This window comes from Ctenopharyngodon idella, chromosome 22 (assembly GCF_019924925.1).
Source record: "Ctenopharyngodon idella isolate HZGC_01 chromosome 22, HZGC01, whole genome shotgun sequence".
Classification (NCBI taxonomy): Eukaryota; Metazoa; Chordata; class Actinopteri; order Cypriniformes; family Xenocyprididae; genus Ctenopharyngodon; species Ctenopharyngodon idella.
This window is the reverse complement of record NC_067241.1, coordinates 6,417,701-6,437,408: the sequence shown is the minus strand read 5'-3', so window position 1 is coordinate 6,437,408 and position 19,708 is coordinate 6,417,701. Positions and strand designations below refer to the sequence as shown.

At 37.7% G+C, this 19,708-nt stretch overlaps 1 protein-coding gene across 7 annotated transcripts in view; it reads left to right on the top strand.

Annotated features, from left to right (window-relative positions):
- rerea (arginine-glutamic acid dipeptide (RE) repeats a) overlaps positions 1-19,708 on the top strand; it is a 167,874-nt gene that overhangs the window by 122,606 nt on the left and 25,560 nt on the right. For 5 of the 7 annotated variants that reach the window (XM_051880340.1, XM_051880342.1, XM_051880343.1 and 2 more), the window contains 7 exons: positions 1,703-1,808; positions 2,636-2,732; positions 4,977-5,081; positions 11,158-11,206; positions 12,836-12,960; positions 13,053-13,152; positions 16,652-16,750. In XM_051880340.1, coding sequence (XP_051736300.1) covers positions 1,703-1,808; positions 2,636-2,732; positions 4,977-5,081; positions 11,158-11,206; positions 12,836-12,960; positions 13,053-13,152; positions 16,652-16,750 — 681 coding nt within the window. Of the gene's footprint in view, positions 1-1,702; positions 1,809-2,635; positions 2,733-4,976; positions 5,082-6,953; positions 7,149-11,157; positions 11,207-12,835; positions 12,961-13,052; positions 13,153-16,651; positions 16,751-19,708 lie in introns of those variants that run through there. The other 2 variants (XM_051880346.1, XM_051880345.1) reach the window with 2 other exon arrangements.

Below are 19,708 nucleotides of genomic sequence, written 5' to 3'. Positions count from 1 at the left end.
GGAGAGGTGGTTTTAAGCTGTGCTGGGATCAGCCGGATGAGGAGCGACTCGGGGAAGGGAGGGAATGCTGTGTGGAATGTCACTAATCAATTCAGCATTGTAATTGTAATGGGCTCCTCGCCGCTGCCTCAGTTCGGCTGCCTCTCTCCGCCTCAGAGTGCTTATCTTGATAATTTGATTCTGCACAGTGATCTGTTCAGTGTAACATGCAAACATAATTAGGGTCTGATAATGAAACAGACATTTCCAGCTCTAGAGCGACAGGAAAGGTTGCACGATTCGGCCACAGGGATCTGTTTGGACAGCACAAATATCTTATCAAACAGTATGCATTTGTTCTTGAGGCATTGAGATGTTTATTAATGTTTAAACTCAGTGTCTTATAAGGTTAATGTTAATGCTGTAAAGGCAGGAGTGCTCCAAAAAAAAAAAAAAAAAAATCCATCCTCAGCTGAACCAAGGCAGTGAAAGCTCTGAAATACCCTGGAGGAGCACAGGTTGTCTCCCCATCTGCGGTGTAATAAGCACTGACAACACCTCTGATGACACATACAAGTGGCCCAGTTACAAAGAGCGCCTTTAATCTCATTTAAATTGGGTTTTAACCATCTCAACAATACCACAGCAGCACACATTTTTTTTTATTTTGCCTAGATTACTCTTACACATGGTCTTTTAATACCAAGGATTCATTCGCTTTGACCTTGTTTAGTGGGCAATTTGAAAAGATGGTATTCTGTTTGAACATTTCTGTCTTTTTGCGGTTCTCTAGCTGATATTTTACTTCATTTCTGGTCTGCTTGTATTTTCCAGTGACCTCAGTAAAGGTAGCAGGAGTCTTGAAATATCTCAACAATGAGCTCAGCCCCCATCCACCCCCCCTTGAGAAGCCAGAGCTGCGTGAAGTGAATCAGGCTTTCAATAAAAAAAGACCCTTGGCTCTCTGATCCACCCTGGATGCGTTTTTTTTTTTTTTTTCCGCTAGGCTGGCGCGGTTGCACACACTCGGCCTTTTGTGGGGAATGTGGTAATCTTTAGTCATGTTAAAGATGACTGTGATTTCTGGCCACTGCTCCGGGGGTCTTGTCGCCAGCGTCTGCTGAGCTGTGGTTTCTTTAATGTCCTTTTAAACCATTTGAATGGTCAGTTGGCTTCGTGTGAGAGGATAATAAATATTTCATGTCAGGGAATAAAAACAGTGCTTTGCCCTTTTCTTCCCTCTCTCTGGCCCCTCTTGGAAGCGCCTCTGGGAGGTCTGGACACGACTCAGTGCTGCCACTTGCTGGTCATTATATGGTACTGAAGCAAGCGGGCAATGTGTGCAGTCCCCTGGATAGACAGCGGGTGGCAGAGTTCAAAGTGCAGCTGTGGAAATGAGGGGAGCGGCAACTGATGTGTTTGGCTAGACAAAGCTGGCCTCGTTTTTTCTTCAGATTTTTTTTAGTTGCCTAAATATGCACCATCCATGTTTCTTCACCTCCCTCCCACATATGGTCATGGAGCCATTTACTTTATTAAAGAATTAAACGCCTTCAATCCCTTTTTAATTGACTTTGTTCTACCCAGGGCTTTTGGCAAGGGACGATTAGAACTATAAACCCAGTGGTGGCACAGGCTCACGTTTACCAAGAGCCCAATTTGCGACGCTGTTAACAAACAAGCGATATCTGTTTTTTACCGAATGTTTGTTTTTCTCTTTCAGAGTAAACGGGACCATCTGTTAATGAATGTGAAATGGTATTACCGCCAGTCTGAGGTACCTGACTCCGTCTACCAGCACCTGGTGCAGGACCGCAACAATGAGAACGGTACGTGTATGTGTGTGATGGGCGAAAAACACATAAGGAACTTTGTTTGAAGAGTCCTTCTCATTTATGTAACTACCCCTGGTTATTGGTTTGTGAAGTTTCATAGAGAACGGCATCTCAAATAAATGAGGATTCAGAAAAAATACCACCCTCCTGCCCTTGTTTCCCTGGTAACGCTCCCTCAAGAGCGACAGCGGTGCCATGAAGTGCAAATAACTTTCAGTGTAATGTGCCCTCGGAGCTCTCATTCTCTCGACTATCAGCAGCAAATCTGAGCTTGATACACACATCAGGCAGTAATAACAGGCTGAGGGGGTCTGCCGGGCTGGGGCTTTGGCACTTTGATTCACACCGCACTCTAATAAAGCATTAAGAAGGCCTGCGTTTCTGCCAGCCTGCTGGAGAGCAGCAGCCGCCACCTGCTGCACCACCGACTAGTCTGACATGGCGGCCATTGTTATTTGTGCTAATGCCATCTGAAGACAAATGTTGATCCAAAACTGTCTGTATGGATCTTTGTGACATTTGTCATTAGAAATATTTGCCTGAAAGGCCATTAATATACAGTTTAGCATGTTTTTTTATTAATGTATTGAAACCCATTGCTTAATTCTATTCAGTTTTATTGTTTATTTCCAAGAGCTGCCGTACTGCTGCTGTCATTGTCTATAAGTCTGTAACTGTCATATTTCATAGCTGCGCAAGTGTCTATGCATCTGTCTGGTTTCTTTTGTGTCTCGCCTGCGTTTATTATGTGTGCACGTTTTTATTAGCGACAGTCTGGATGCCTCTCACGCTCCGTGTCTGCTTTCTGTCTCTTTCTCCAGACTCTGGTCGTGAGCTGGTTATTACTGATCCCGTGGTTAAGAGCAGAGAGCTTTTCATTTCAGACTATGTGGACACTTATCATGCTGCTGCCCTCAGGTAACACACAAACACAATTAAATTCAACTGTGGTCAGGAATTCATTCATTTACCCACAGCAGTATAAGCACATGCTTAATAAGTATGGAAGCTTATTTCCGCCATGAAATAAAAAAGAAAAAAGGTAGCCTAATTGTGACTTTTTATCTCACAATTCTGACTTTTTTTTTCTCAGAATCATGAGATATAAACTCACAATTGTTATAAATGCAGAATTGTGTGATATAAAGTCAGAATTATGTTTAATAATTTAGTTTAGTTTAAATCTCGCAATTCTGAGGAAAAAAAGTCAGTCTTTTTTTACCTCACATTTGGACATTATACATGCAATTGTGAGTTTATATCTCATAATTCTGAGGAAAAAAAAGTCAGATTGTGAGGAAAAAAAAGTGAATTGCGAGAGATAAACTCGCAATTCTCACTATATAACTCGCAATTGTGAGTTTATATCTCGCGATTCTGAGAAAAAAGTCAGAATTGTGAGATGAGTTAAGTCGCAATTACCTTTTATTTTTTTTATTTGGTGGTGGAAACAAGCTTCCATAAATAAGAGTTCACCTAAACAGAGGAAAACAAAATCTCTTATCAATATTTATTTACTTTTTTTTTTTTTTTTTTTTTTTTTTTTTCTCCAATCAAAAGAACTGTAATTCCATCAATTGTAGTTAATTAGATTCAAAATGTTTACTGCAAGTGAAAGTTTTATTCACTAAATGAAGACAACAAATAATAATTTTTTATATTTTTAGATTTTATTTATATATATATATATATATATATATATATATATATATTATATATATATATATATATATATATATATATATATATATATATGTGTATATATATATATGTGTGTGTGTGTAAAAATCCTTCATAGGGCCCTTTTTGAATTATAATAATACAAATTCTTATTATATTTACTTTTTAAATATAGGAAACATACTGCATAGGGCCTTTTGGATAGTGCAAACAAGTAGCTGCTTTGAGTTTTAAAGTGATTAATTGAAACAAGCTGTTTGAACTAATTCATGAAATGTATCACAAATTGTAATAAAACACTTTTTTTTACCAATACATTTTTAATTTGATGTATTAAATATGTCTTATATTGGCATTCATACGCTGTCATACTGGCAACTTCTAAACCTAGTCTAATAATAACACGCATACATTGTGAATCTTCGACTTGCACTAACTTCCAAGATTTATGGTCATTAAAGAAACCTCTGGCAAGGTACAGATGCTCTGGGATGTAAGATTGGAGTATTTAAGAGCTGTAAACAGACATTTTGATCCTCTCAGTTCACTCCAGGAGTGGCCATCTCAGTACAGACAACCATTTCACAGCGATTCTGCATGCAAAGCATTACTGAAAGCAATTAAGTTTTTTTTTGCAATGAGGCTCAGGAAAAAGAGTACAGGCATGCTTATTGTCAAGAAACCAGACCTTTTCAGTCTGTCTTTACCCAAATGATGTATTTTCCCCTCTCTCTTTCTCTTCCTCCCTCCTTTCCTTCCCTCTCTCTTAACTGAAACCATCTGGAGGCAGCACACAGCCACAGCTCTGAACCACTGATTTCAGGGCAAATTAGCTGCAACTTCTGCTGCACAGAGACCCCTTTGATTTGACTTATTACAGAGCTTTAGATAAACTCAATGAATTCCGCTAGCATGTCGTAATTCCTGCTCCAAACCTCATGTTCCTTTCATCTTATGAGGAAGGTATTGAACTAGTGCAAAAACACTGATGCCTATTAATTTGATGCCCTCTGACGTCAAAAAATGTAAAGTGCAGAAAGGGGGCATTGTAAAAATGTCACAATTCGCTCTGCATTGTTTGAAAAGCCTGTGGTGTCTGTCACCTTTTGTTTGTCTAACAGGATGAAGGGAAAGGGCTTTAATAAAACAACTATACAGGAATACTGTGATCCTGTAACTTGTAGGATTACCCACACTTACAAACCTACAGCAATAGTCAGTTATCAGACTCTGTCTTTTTTCACATAGTTCACCCCAAAATAAAAAATGCTTATTATTTACACAAAGGTAGGAACAGATGACAAAATAACAGCATATGGTTTTGCAACAGCATTTGGGTATATTCAATAAATAAATATAATATTAATATAAATAAGGGTTAGCAAATAATAATGGCAAATTTTTGAGTGAACTATTCCTTTGAGTAAACTTGGAAATGTATTTGCACCATGACACTGATTTGTTTGCTCTATTTCTTTGCAGGGGGAAATGTAACATTTCACACTTTTCTGACATATTCGCTGCCAGGGAGTTCAAAGCACGAATCGACTCTTTCTTCTACATCTTAGGATATAACCCAGAAACCAGGTAAGCCTTTACTTACTTCAGTAATCAGCCCTCCTCAGGCATGTTCTGTCTTCAGATCCTCTGTTGCAATACTTTACAAATAGAGATTTTTATGATTCATATCAGGTATGCGGTGGCTGGTTTTGTTGTATTCACTGTAAATTGTCCAATAATGCACGAAGGCAGTTTCAGAATAGATTAAATCAAGGATACAGTCATCTGTTTTATAGCATGTCTTTGACAATGGAGGTCTGGTAGAGTTATATTTTTATCTCCAGCATTTTGGGGAATTTTGTCATGCTTTAATTTTCCATTAAAATAGCACATAAACACAAAACAGTTTGGGGTTAATGCTTAATCATTCAGAAATCATTCAAATATGTTGATTTGATGCATAATATTTATTATCAATGTTGAAAACAGTGGTACTAAATATTTTTGAGGAAACATAACTTTTTTTCAGGATTCTTTTATGAATAGAAAGTTCAAAGGAACAGCATTTATTTGAAATTGAAATCTTGTGTAACATTTATAAATGGTTTTTTGTCACTTTTGCATCCTTACTAAATAAAAATGTAATTTCTTAAAAAAAAAAAAAAAAAAAAAAAATCCTACTGACCCCAAACTTGAATGGTAGTGTATATAACAATTTATATTTAAGATTCATAAATATTTTTATTTATTTTTGTAATATTCAACCATAATATTACACATTTATTTAATAGCATTAAAATATAATATCCTGTTGTTTTGGGATCTGATTTTAAGCTTGCTTTAGGAAGAAATTAGTTGTTTTTTTACAGTGCGTTTGTTCTTTGATGTCGTTTTCTCACAGGTGAATGTTATGGATTAAAATACCAATATAGCCGAAAGGACAGGAAATGGTTTTTGTAGGATGCTTTTCACTGAAATGTTTGAAATGCTACTGTCACACTGTTTCTAGTATTAATAATGTAACACAAGACACCTCTCAAAGTGTATTACCTACTGTAGCAATCCCGTTTTTTCTCAAAGAATGTCTATTGAATGTTTTAGGACAATGATTTGTGTTTTATAATGGCTGTAAATGTCTTTGTAAATAATGGGCTACTTATTTTTGAATAAAAACTATTTAGACACTCAAATTTAAAGCCGATGTAACTGATGTAATCTGAGATGTATTTAAGCATACAAACATTATTTAAACATTTAAAATCCAAACACCATCTGCAAATGTACTTTAGGATAGTGTTAATATGAAATGCTGCATCAGACTCAGAGTACTGCAAAAAATTTTGCTCCAGATTTAATTTAAAAAGGAACCATTAATGAAACATTATTACTTACTAATTACAAGTCATTATTTACTCGCCTTTATTTATATTATTTATTGTACACATTACAGTAATGTGTATATACCCTAATGCTGTTCCAAACCTGTACGCTCCACCATGACTTTATTTTTTGTAATGCTTTTATTTGCAGATGATTAAAAAAATCTGTTTCACACTTCTAATGTGACATCTCTATTAAATGTCCAAGCATAATGGGAATGAATAGTTAAATCCCCCCCATTCCTTTGTGTATTACAATCATAGCCTGGATGCTTGTGTCAGGGAAAAAGCAGGATTACAGTAGAACCCATTACCATAGTCATGTGATGCTCCAATAATGGGGTGCATTAGGAGCCCGGGGAGAAGAGAGGGGAAGTTTTGAGGGGTAATAAGATGCTGTGGCTGATAAACAGAGGAGGAATGGTGTACTGTTGTTGGTTGGGAGCCCCCTTCACTGGTCCCCCACTCAATCACAGTCTATCGCCCTCTCGACTCCCTCCTCCTGCTTGTTTGGTATGCAGCAGCAGCATGGTGTGTGTGAGCAGGAGAGATGGGCTGTGATTCCTCTGAGTGTGTGTGTGTGTGTGAGGTCGCGGCACATGCTCAGTGCTGTCTGTCGGTCACGGCACAAGCTCAGTGTAAAAGCTGACTGAATGCGTGAGCCTCCATTTTGAGTACCTACACAAATAGGTGCGAGAGGACACTTTATTCCTTACTCTGTCAAATAAAACAGCAGCTCTGGCTCCGACATGGACGACCTGTTCAGTCCGCGCAGGTACGTTAGCATGCTCGTCTTCACCTGTTAAGATATCGGCGTGCGTCATACTGGACGTACCGCCTCGCGCGCCTGTTGTAATGCTATATACGTGTTTGTCTTGAAAACAGCTGTCCGTGCTTTAAATCGCGTTGACAGTGCTGTCCGGTTGTTTATGTGTTGCTGTCAGTAGCATTAGCCGTCTGTGCTAATGTCAATGCTGTGTGCTTTCATCATTAGTGCTTTGAACGGGAGAAATGAAGGGGTTTTGCACGCACGCCGGTGCGAATTATCCGACATAAGAGATTTAACTTAAATTTGTTGTAGACATATGAATATGACAGAGGTCGTATTATGACTGCGCAGTACGTTATATTGTGTCAGCAGTCGGAATGACATGGCGTAGGATAGAGCTTCAGATGTATAATGCAAAGCCTCCATTGTTTTGAAGGGTTTAGTCGGTGTGTAAATAAAGTTGAGGCGCTTGCTGTATTTATTCAGTGTGTTATGAGCGTCTCTGAGTCGTGCGGTGATTGGAGGATATTGATGGAGGGGGCGGGGCCAGGCTTGATTGCTCTGCGCGTGGTCGAGTCAAAATATGCAGGATGTTGTGCTTGTGTTGACAGCGCTTCATGTGCCAGAGATACTGTTGTAATTAAAGCAGATGTAGTGTATAATAATGTATTTAGGAGTTGTTCCTCATTTGTTTTATTTCATAAACATTAGTTTATAAACTGTTTATTATATCTAAGTTAATATGCTTTGATATGAGGTTTTAAATAAGAATGCTCGCAAACCTAGCGCTATTCAGTTATGGTACCACAAAAAGTACACATGTAAAATGTTTATATTGGTATGAGTTTTGTAAGCATAGAGACACGTAGATAGCATTATTTGTGATCTTAAACGTTTTAAAGCATGTGACTGAGGAATATCATGCTGATATTTTTCATTTGCCCGTCTAGTGCAATTTTCTGACCTTTTGATTCAAAGGATGTCAAGCCAGGAAGCGTCTCTGCATAAGTGTTCACACATGTTGCTGTTTTACTTTTTGAGTCAGACTCTTATTGAACTAAATGTTTGAATTTTAGTTTGTCACTTTAGATTAACTCTTTACTTCATCATCTGGACAAAGAGGTTTTTTCAGTTCTTCAACACAATACCTATTTAGTGAAAAAGGAATTTACAAAAATTGTTTGTTACATAATGTATAAGTTTATACTCGACATGTCAGGCTTGCCCAGGAGTCATAGTTACATCTGTGAAAAGGACATGGCTCATTAAAATTCTGATTCTGTATTTGTTTATTAATCATAAATCTAAGTTAATATTTGCCTGTGCTAATAGTAAACTAATGAAACATTTTGTGGAGTGTGTGTGTATATATAGAGGAAAATACATATTACATTTTATTCATATTAGTCAATTATGTACATTATATATTATTCAAATAAAAACATTCCTGTAGCTCAAACAGTAGAACATGGTGCTTCCCATAGACTGTAAAATGTTAAAATGTCTGCCAAATGTAAATGCAAATTTAAAAATTTTAAATGCATATAATTATATCATTTTGAAGTTCTGGAATTCAAAAACTTAATGCAACAAGTTTTTAATTCTCAACAAACCTTGATTCTGTGAATAGCCATATTTTAAAATATTGTTTACATTTATTTACATGTTGAAGTGTATTGGGTTACATTTACTGTAACATTAATCTAAATATATCCTCTTGTAACCTATATTTTGTAACATTTTAATCATTCATATGTATTAATTCTATAAAAAAAATCAATATTGTTTAGTTGTCTGCCACTGGCTAAATTCTTCATATTTTCTTGACACATTTTGGAGAGATTTTTCTTTGCAATACGTGTTGTATGCGATCTAACTGTGGCGTGGCGGCCCTCAGATCACTGTCTTCAGCTCATGTGTGCTTTGCTGCTTAATTCAGACCCTCCAAAAATGCAGAGCCTGCAGAATGTTTAGGAACCAGGCCGAGTGATTTCTCCCCTCCGCTATCGCCATCATCTCGCAGCAGATTCAGTTTCAGACAAGAGCGCATTAATGCTTGCCTAGCAATTTATTTCATGTGGATTTGTCTTTCATTATAGGAGTCGTGAGTGTTAGAATCAGACTTTTAAAACTTTAAACAGCTCAATGCTGAAAAGCTTTTAATGCCGGCCTGTCTGCTTTTTCTTCATCTGTCTGCCATATTTGCTTCAGTGTGGAATTTCCTCCATTGACAGAGCTTGTGTTTTTAGTGGATCATGCTGGAGGGAGAGAGAGGGGTTGTTTATGAAATGTGCCCAGATGAAGGGGGATATGATTTGAGGCCCTAACCTCTCTCCTCACTTTGCAGCCAGGTTCGGGCAGCCAGCCCGGCGGTGGAGTGAGAGCTACTCTGGACGCAAATCATAGTGACAGTTTCTGGGCCCCGCTCTGTGCCTGGCTATATGAAAATCAGTGCTGTTGCCGTGGCAACAGAGCGGGGAAGGCTTTTCAAAAGGAACATCTTGTCATTTTCTTTAATCCACTGCAGCTGGAGATCGGAACACTATTATTAAATTGTAGTTGCCATGGTTACTGCCATGGGTTTGTAACAGCAGCCATTTCAGGGCTCCTCTCCCCCTGCTTATCATCTGGTCTTTTGGGGGCTTTTGTAGTGTACCTCCACAAAAAACAATGAGAAACGTCAACTGCGCTGTTCGCCACCTTTTGTGCCTTTGTTCGGTCTATAGATTTAAATCCACACCATTTCCTCTTAGGCTCTATTGTGCATTAATGTGAATCTTGCGTTAATGTGATTATTTTATTGTGCTGCCAAAGCCATATAATTCCCTAAAAGCACCATCAGGGCATTGAAAATGTTTTCGGAGAGGTAAAAACCTGTAAATAAAGCTGCTAAAAGGCTGTTATAGCCTGAAGGTTAACAATCTGAGCTTTTAATGCTAATACAATTTGAGTAATAACTAGGGATGTCAATCTCCATTGTATGAAGCACGTTACTTAAAGGGATAGTTCACCCAAAAATGAAATTTCTGTCATCTTTTACTCACCCTCAAGTTTTCTATACCTGTACAAAGTTCTTTGTTCAGCTGAGCACAAAAGAAGATATTTTAAAGAATGTAGGTAACCAAACAGTTTCTGGTCCCCTTTGACTTCCATAGTATTTTTTTTTTTTTTCCATACTATGGAAGTCAATGGGGACCAACAACTGTTTGGTTACCTACATTCTTTAAAATATCTTATTCTGTGTTGAGCAGAAGAAAGAAACTCATACAGGTTTAGAACAACTTGTGGCTGACTAAATGATAACAGAATTTTCATTTTTGGGTGAACTATCCCTTTAAAGGATTAGTTCACTTTCATATAAAATTTTCCTGATAATTTACTCACCCCCATGTCATCCAAAATGTCCATGTCTTTCTTTCTTCAGTCGAAAAGAAATTAAGGTTTTTGATGAAAACATTCCAGGATTATTCTCCTTATAATGGACTTCAGTGGCCTCCAAATGGTTGAAGGTCAAAATTATAGTTTCAGTGTAGCTTCAAAGGGCTTTAAATGATACCAGACGAGGAATAAGGGTTTTATCTATTGAAACGACGTTTTCGAAAAAAATGTAAATGTATATGCTTTATATAAACAAATGATCGACTTCCAAGTGATCGCCTTCCCTATTCAACTTACGGAACGAACACAGCGCCAGTTACATTTTTTCCGTAAGTAGAATAGGGAAGTAGAATAGGGAATGCGTAGGCATAGGACATCCTGGAATGTTTTCATCAAAAACCTTAATTTCTTTTCGACTGAAGAAAGAAAGACATGAACATCTTGGATGACATGGGGGTGAGTAAATTATCAGGAAAATTTTATATGAAAGTGAACTAATCCTTTAACTTCAGACACATTTGCCATACTGTACGACACTTACATACTAAGAAAATAGCTAAACGCAGTGTATGACATTTCATAAACCACACAACCAATTAATTTCTTTCTCTCTCTCTCTTCTTTTTTTTTCTCTCAGGCGATTAAACAGTACACAAGGGGAGATTCGAGTCGGTCCTAGTCACCAGGTATGTTTCTTTACAAATGCTGAGGATGTTATCTGAAACCTTGTCTTCCCTGACATTGCTTGTGGTGTGAATTGAACAGATATCTCCAAAGCTCATATTAAGCAGTGGCTTGATTGACAAGCACGAGGACTGCTTAGATATTACTGCTGGTCTTCTGTCACCTGCATACTTAACGTGGACGTGTCCTCATAGCGCATTCAAGAAGATGCTTAATGGATTTTTCATGCAGCGCAGCGCCCATATGGAATAGTGTTTTTGGAAATTGGCTGCTCGGAGGGTGTGGGATTTATTAGACACATTCAGCAGTGTTTTATGGGAATTAGGAATGGTCACAGCGGTCTGAAATTGAAAAGCCAAAAGGAAGATCGCTAAAGAAGATGGCACACGATGAAAAAGACAGAGCACCACCAGCAATTAATGTCAGATGTTTTATAGTGTATATTCTCCCAGAGATCCGTTCGAGTTATCATGTGGAGTGAAACCAGTGGCAGGACCTCTGCCCAGGGTTACTTCAAATGACTTTAGATGAAGTTTGCGGTAATAAAGCGCTCTAGGGCTGGCCATTACAGGCTAGCGCACCATGATATTGATCCAACCTGGGCCGGATCTGTAAGACTTTAGAACTGAATGTTAGTTATATGTTAGGAAATGACTTTTGAGGTTTGATATTAAGATTTATTTGAGCGCATGATTTTTGTATTTAACTCTGGCAACATTCTGCTTAAAGGATTAGTTCACTTCAGAATTAAAATTTCCTGATAATTTACTCACCCTCATGTCATCCAAGATGTTTATGTCTTTCTTTCTTCAGTCAAAAAGTTTTATGAGGAAAACATTCCAGGATTTTTCTCCATATAGTGGATTTCACTGGGGGATGAAGATCTAAATTGCAGTTTCATTGCAGCTTCAAAGGGCTCTACACGATCCCAGCCGAGGAATAAGGGTCTTGTCTAGCAAAACGATCTGTCATTTTCTAGGTGGAAGTACCGATCTAGTGTCTACAAAGCGAACGTGCAAAGACTAAGTCAAACGCCCTTTACAAAAAAAAGGTGAAACAACAATATTGGACTATTTTGAAGTTAGAGGAGAAAATGAGATGGAGTTTTTTGCCCTACTGTGGTACTTCTGCCCACGTCATGCGTGACCTTTCCAACATGATTATGCAATGCGTGGCGCATCATAGAGCAGTGCGAGACGAGCATTTGTGGTCAAAAAGTATATACATTTTTTATTTTTTTTTAGAAAATGACTGATCGTTTCGCTAGACAATACCCTTATTCCTCAGCTGGGATTGTGAAGAGCCCTTTGAAGCTGCATTGAAACTGCAATTTGGACCTTCAACAACTGCATAGCAGCACCCTGGTAACCACCTACAACATCTTGCATCAATGTCACCTGCAAAAGTCTAGTTTAAACATAATATTTATGCACACAAGAGGAAGCTGAATGTTTAGTTGCCTCTTTGATTCAAGCAAGGTCTTTTAATCACCCATGATTGTTCACACCCCTCCATCGGCTTGATGCGTGCGGAGATTAAATGATTTTGAAAATTGATATTTAGCACTCATCGCTAGTGCTATTTGTGTTGTGACCGCAGCTGTCTATCCCCTTTGCGCTTTGCCAAATTAGGCCAAGCTGCCAGAGCTCCAGCCCTTTCCCTCTCCTGGAGGTCAGACAGTGACAGAGAATGAGGAGCTAGTCTGGATGCCTGGGGTCAACGATTGTGACCTGCTCATGTACCTGCGGGCAGCCAGGTAAGCCCTACCTTCACCCTGCATTTCAGTCATGTTGTACAATGTTTTGTTGTTAGCTTGGACTTCATCAATATTCCCTCCCTGGTTGTCAGGAGCATGGCAGCCTTTGCAGGCATGTGTGATGGGGGGTCAACAGAGGATGGCTGCCTCGCCGCCTCACGAGACGACACTACACTTAACGCATTAAACACTGTAAGTTGACACACACTGTTCACAACGTAACTGACCCTTACTCTAGATTTAAGATAACAGGTGCTCTTTTAGCTAACATTAAAATTAACATTGAGGAACACAAAACTGAAAATGGCAAATCAGGGAAAATCAGTGCACCTGGAGGGTTAATAATATGTTTTAAGAAGGTGTGTAGCAACTCATAATGTAATAAAGCATAATGTCATAACTGAACATAATGTAATAGGTATTACATTATTAATGTAATAAAATGTTTATAATGTAATAATTTGTCATAGTGCAATAAAATCTTGAACGCAATGTAATGATTTTCCAATGTAATAACACATAATGTAATAGGTTATTGTATGAGAAATTAAAATTTAAAAATTATGGTTTTGCTGTTTTTATAATAATAATATTATTATATTTGGTTTCACTTTATTTTAAGGTGTCAGTATTACAGTGTAATTATACTCAGTACCTGAATGTAATAATAATTAACTACATGTATTTACTATAGGTTTAGGGTTAGGATGAGGGTTTGGTTTAGGGTTAATTGCATGTAATTATGCATAATTCCTAGGTATTACTACAGTAGCTACATGTAACGTGTAACAGTGACACTGTAAAATAAAGTGTTACCTCATATTTTTTTAAATTATTTTGTGGCTATGGTTTTGCTTGCTGTTTAAACATTTTTATTAATAATAATACTTATTAAATAATACTGTAAGGTTTAAACTGTAAACAAAAATGTGTTATTAATACTAATAATAAATAATAATTTTGTTTCTTGCATGGGTAATTGCTTTTAGCAGTGTTAATTGAATTTATTAAAATCGTGTGGCAGTGTTTACGCTTAAAATATGTACTTTATTTGGTCCATGGTAAAACCATGTTGATCTATTCAGTCATTATTTTGTCATTTGGTCACTTTTTTTTTTAAAAAAACCAAACATGAGATACAAATAAACAGCCTTGTAGATTCATCAGAATTTAGATTTATCAGACTCATCAGTATCAGATGACTTGTTTTTTTCAATAAAATGTTGCTGCTGAACGGAGTTCTTTTTCAGGCACTGATCTGATCTGCTGCTTTATAAGTGGTGATTCAGTCCAAGTGCATTTTTGTTATGCAATTACTAGTATATTTATTGTAATTTTACTGTGGAGCAATTTAGACTAAACACATAGAGAAACTAAGCCAGTCACATTACTCAGTTAAGAAAACCGTAAAATGTCATAATGTCAAAACCAAAAAAGAGGTCCAGGCAGTGTAGTGGTTTAACAGAGAGGCCACACGTTTCAGGAAGAGCCATTTTCTATAAAACTAATCATTGAGGCTCACGAAGAAATAGTTCTAGCAACCCTATGTCTAAAAGAGATTATTACATGGGTTTTGTAGCTTGATTTACTTGCCAGTTTCATTAATTAATTGTTTGATGTATGGTCTAGGCAGATTTTCCTGACCTTCAAACTAACTTAAGTGTGACGACATCTGTATCTGTATATGCCATCTTTATACAGTAGACTCTCCTGTGCATCTATGTACCCTCTACTTGCTCAATACAGCAGCTAAAACCTAATTTGTCTTGGCCAATTAAGCGCCCAGCACCAGAGAGACATAGTGAAGTAAGATGTCCCTAGTAGGCTTCATGCCTAATTGTCAAAAGATGAAGAAAAATCCCTCAGCGTTTTCGCTCACATTTGTTCACCTTCTCAGCGGTGCACCACAGGCTGCCACTCTCTGAACACAGCCTCGCCTCGGGAAAGACACAGGCACCAGGGGCCATCAAAACACGCTAGTAAATTGGCGTTGAAGAGCTCCTCAGTGATGTCTGCGATTGTAAGATGTCTGAACAAGAGGGGTGTAATTCATGGCTTCATTAATGCACAGTGGTCGCTGACAGCTGAGCTTTTTGCAAAGGCGAATTTATCACCCCCCACACGGTCAAGTTACCCGATCAAGTACAGAACATATAGCGTGTTATGCTAATGCCGCCCATGTCGGACAACCTGTGAGCCATTATCAAACCTATTCCTCTGTTTGTCTCTGCTATCCTTAAAAAAAGCATTCGACAAATAAACCTGAAATGCAATAAACATGACATTTCCATTTTGACTGAGAAGTGGATAAGCTGAGAATTAATGTGAGCTGAGGTTCACTGTTTCCTGACCTTTTTCCATTCATCTGCAATTCCAATGTGCTTTCAGCGTGAACCGCGTCGTGCCTCAGTCAGGTATCTGCTTGCCTTTGACAAGCTGCTTTGTTGTAGCCATATTAGTAACGATCGCTGATGTCGAATTGTGTGTTTTGAACCGGTGGAGGTGCAGGAAAAAGGATTTAGCACGTCACTTCAACCACATATTGTTCTGTGTTCAAATATTTTTGTAAACAAACCTAATGTGTGAAACTTTAAGCCTTTAAATAGTGAGTGACATCAGTTTGTGACAAAATTCTCCATTGTTAACGGCTGGTATAATAATAAGCAGCTTGTCTGGACGTTCTGAGTCATATTGCAGTGTTTTTCGGCATCATCATCCTTTAGGCATGCGTGGCTGCTTTTCTGGCAGTATATTTTAGGTTATTTGAGTTCACGCTCATCTGCCTGCTCAATACTTAATGGCTTTCAGATTTCCAGTCCAGCTGTCCAAACTCACCCTATCTGACACTTACAGAGAGTCAATCACTGTTACAGTGTTCAGGCTGTCCTTACACTGGGAAAAATGAGTCGATTGCAATCAGATATGTCAGTTACCCCACACTGTAATGAACTGCGGCGTAACTAACTAAAAGTTGCAACACTACTTTTTTTTTTTTTTTTGTAGTGTGTTTAGCTGTTCTCAGAATAGTATCACTCTTCCAGTAACAAGCCTTTTTTTTTTTTTTTTTTGTCTTGGAAAAGTAGCATTGCTGTTTTTCATGACACTATTTTTTTTATAGTGGAAGAGTTAATTAAATTCTGCTGTTTGACAATAGTTAAATTAGGATGTTTTATTACATTTTAGGATTTTTGACTCAACTTAAGGTTAAATTAGTGTTCAATGCACATTAGATTTAAATTAGGTTGTTCTCTAGTTTTATGTATTTAGTGTTTTTAACCCAAGTGAAGGTTACATTTTGTTTTGTTTTGTTTTTTTCATTTTATTACTTTTTTTTTTTTTTGTATTTTCGCTTTAAGTTAAGGTTAATTAGTTTTTTTTTTAACTCACATTAGGGTTTAAATTGGGGTGTTTGCTTTTTTGTGGTAAAAGTTTTATTTGCATTTCGTAATAACACTTATACTTAATAAACATTATTGTAAGTTTAATATGGTCACTTTAGCTGAGATTCATTCAGATGATTAAATTATATTGTTGGATAGTTAATGTAATGCTTAAATATAATTATCTGATTTTTATGAGTAAGTGGTAGTGTACCATTTCAAAAAAGTAGCTTTACTGTAGTTTAAAAAGAGTAGTTTGTAAAGATAAATTTCCAAAACGGCTAACATTTAATGTGAATTTACACACACAGCTTCATGAGAGCAGCTATGATGCCGGGAAAGCCCTGCAGCGGTTGGTGAAGAAACCAGTGCCCAAGCTGATTGAGAAGTGCTGGTCAGAGGACGAAGTGGTGAGTGAATGAGTTAACTTTCTTCATTATGTGAAGAGGGAAGGCCGGATTTCACTGCATTGCTGGCTCTTTGTCGTCCGCTGAAAAGCACTCAGGATTCCAGCTCCTCCAGCAGAACAGGGCAGCTGCATCCTGTTTATGGCCTGTGGAATAAATCTTCCCTGTGAGGGAGAAGCAAAGGAGGGGGAAACAAAGTCTTGGTCAGCTTGTGTTAGAGACTTAAATTTGATCCGAGTACCTGAAAGCAATTTGTGCTTTAAACTTTATAGTATAAGGAAAACAAAGGTGGAAAGAGATCTGAGGTTTCGATAACAGCCTGAAAAGCGTTTATACTTTTACCTTTAAACATGGGCATCTAGTGTAGAAGCCCAGGGTAAACCTTTTATTTATATAAATTTTCATGGTCTGCACCCAGTGCCAAAACTCCATGCACACTCACATTCAAACTCACTCCATTCATAGTCATCAAATAAACTAGATTTCTTCTAAATGTACTTTCTGCAATCCAAATGTTCAAAAAGTGTCCTAAATGTTTACTAGGTTAATTGGCTAGCGTTACATTATATGATCACGCTCTTATTCACGGAAATGCTTATAAACATTTCAAGCGCTACAAGACAAACAAGAACGCCCTGTCTGTGAATGTTGTGTCTGTGTGACACACACGACTTGTGCGCACAGAAAGACGCGTACCAGTGTCGAGTTCTCTTTCACACTTGAACAAACAATAATAGAGAATTATGCCAAAATGCCCGTTTTGTCGAGTAACCTCATGGGAGCAGTCTTAAATGAGTTAAATAACGACTTAAATGAACTTGGAGATTTGTAAGAAAATGAGATGCGCGTCAGATCTGCGTTGTGTTTGGCCTAATAAACCAGTTGCTGTGATGTCTTGTCATTAATGTTGATCAAAGAACAAGGGTAACAGAAAATTTTAGCTTTACTAGGGATTAATCTATATTTAATTTCTAATTTATGCAGTGAAGACTGTAAAGTGTTTAATAACTTTATTTAATTTCTGTATATTTCCTACCTGTTAGACACATAATGGGTTTATGTAAATATTGTTTTCACTTTAATTTTAAAGTTATTTTTTAAAGCCTAATAAATGTTGAAATTGATAGCTTTGTTATTTTGTAATGTTGAATGTCTATAATTAAAGGGTCAGTTCACCCAAAAATGAAAATTCTGCCATTAATTACTCACCCTCATGTCGTTCCACACCCGTAAGACCTTCGTTCATCTTCAGAACACAAATTAAGATATTTTTGATAAAATTCGATGGCTCAGTGAGGCCTGCATTGACAGCAAGATAATTTACTCTTTCAAATGCCCAGAAAGCTACTAAAGACACATTTAAAACAGTTCATGTGATTACAGTGGTTCAACCTTCATGTTATGAAGTGACGAGAATACCTTTTGTGCGCCAAAAAAAAAAGCTTCATGAAGCTTCGAAGCTTTACAAATCTTTTGTTTCGAATCAGTGGTTCGGAGCGTGTATCAAACTGCCAAAGTCATGTGAACCATTGAAATTTCGAAACACTTATGATGCAATGAAGCCTCGTTTACTGAAATCACGCGACTTTCACGCTCCAAACCACTGATTCGAAACAGAAGATTCGTAAATCTTCAAAGCTTCATGAAGCAGTGTTTTGAAATCGCCCATCACTAGATATTGTTGAATAAAGTCGTTATTTAGTTTTTTTTGGCGCACAAAAAGTATTCTCTTCACTTCATAACATTAAGGTTGAACCACTGTAGTCACATGAACTGTTTTAAATATGTTTTTAGTACCTTTCTGGGCATTTGAAAGTGTAAATTAACATGCTGTCAATGCAGGCCTCAATGAGCCATCGGATTTTATCAAAAATATCTTAATTTGTGTTGCGAAGATGAACGAAGGTCTTACGGGTGTGGAACGTCATGAGGGTGAGTAATTAATGACAGAATTTTTATTTTTGGGTGAACTAACCCTATAATGTTTTAAAAAAAATTCATAGAGACATCAGTACCAGTATTAGTATCAGTGATACTGGCTTTCATTCATAAGAAGATACCATTAAACAAATATTTAAAAAATACTGTCTTTAAGTTGTTTCTACATTAATTTGGAGAGTAACTGTGATGTTATTACAATATAAAAATATTAAAAACTCCAATGTTTTTAACCGTGATTAACTACAGAATAAATGTGTGATTAATTAGGTTGTTTTTTTTTTTTTAATCGATTGACAGCACTAATATGTACATATGTACACACTCACTAAAAGCTACAAGGCTGAATTTTAAAGTAGTGGCCATGTTAATGGTGCCAGCAAGCCCATTAAAAAAGATCAGTTAGCTGTGTGTATCGATTTGCATCGGTATGTTTAACTGAGTGTGGGCCTGTTTTTTAATGTACGCAGGGAAGCGTGTGTGAAGCGAACTGTATAACAGTCTGTCTGAGATGAATAATAGAGATGCTGAATAAATACTGCATGAGCACAGGCCTCGATTACACCACTGTTGGTATTTTTCTTGGTGGCGTGCGCACCCCGCAGGAGGCTGTTTGGGGCAGGCCAGCTGCCCCCTCCTCCCCATCTGTAACCCAGCCAGGCCACCACTGCACTGTCAAGGACACCGCTCCCCCTGATCTGATTTCAAGTTGTGCTTTTGCAGCCCTGCAGCCTTGAGGGACAGGTGTAAATGTACCCCTGACCTTGGACGCTCGCACCAGCCCCGCTGCTCTTCATTTATTTATCATCCCTCGCTTTCCCTCTCTCTCTGCCTGCAGGTCCATGGCCTCATTATTCCTGCTCTTTTTCCATCGCTCCTTTTTGAAATGTGAATAAAAGTGACAGTGACTGTCTCAGAAATGACAGAATCATCCCCTCTTCAGGGTCACTTGTCACCCGTCTCCCTCAGCCGCTCGACCCGGCCCTCCGAGCCTCTCTTCTTCTAGACTAGCCTGCAGCTCTT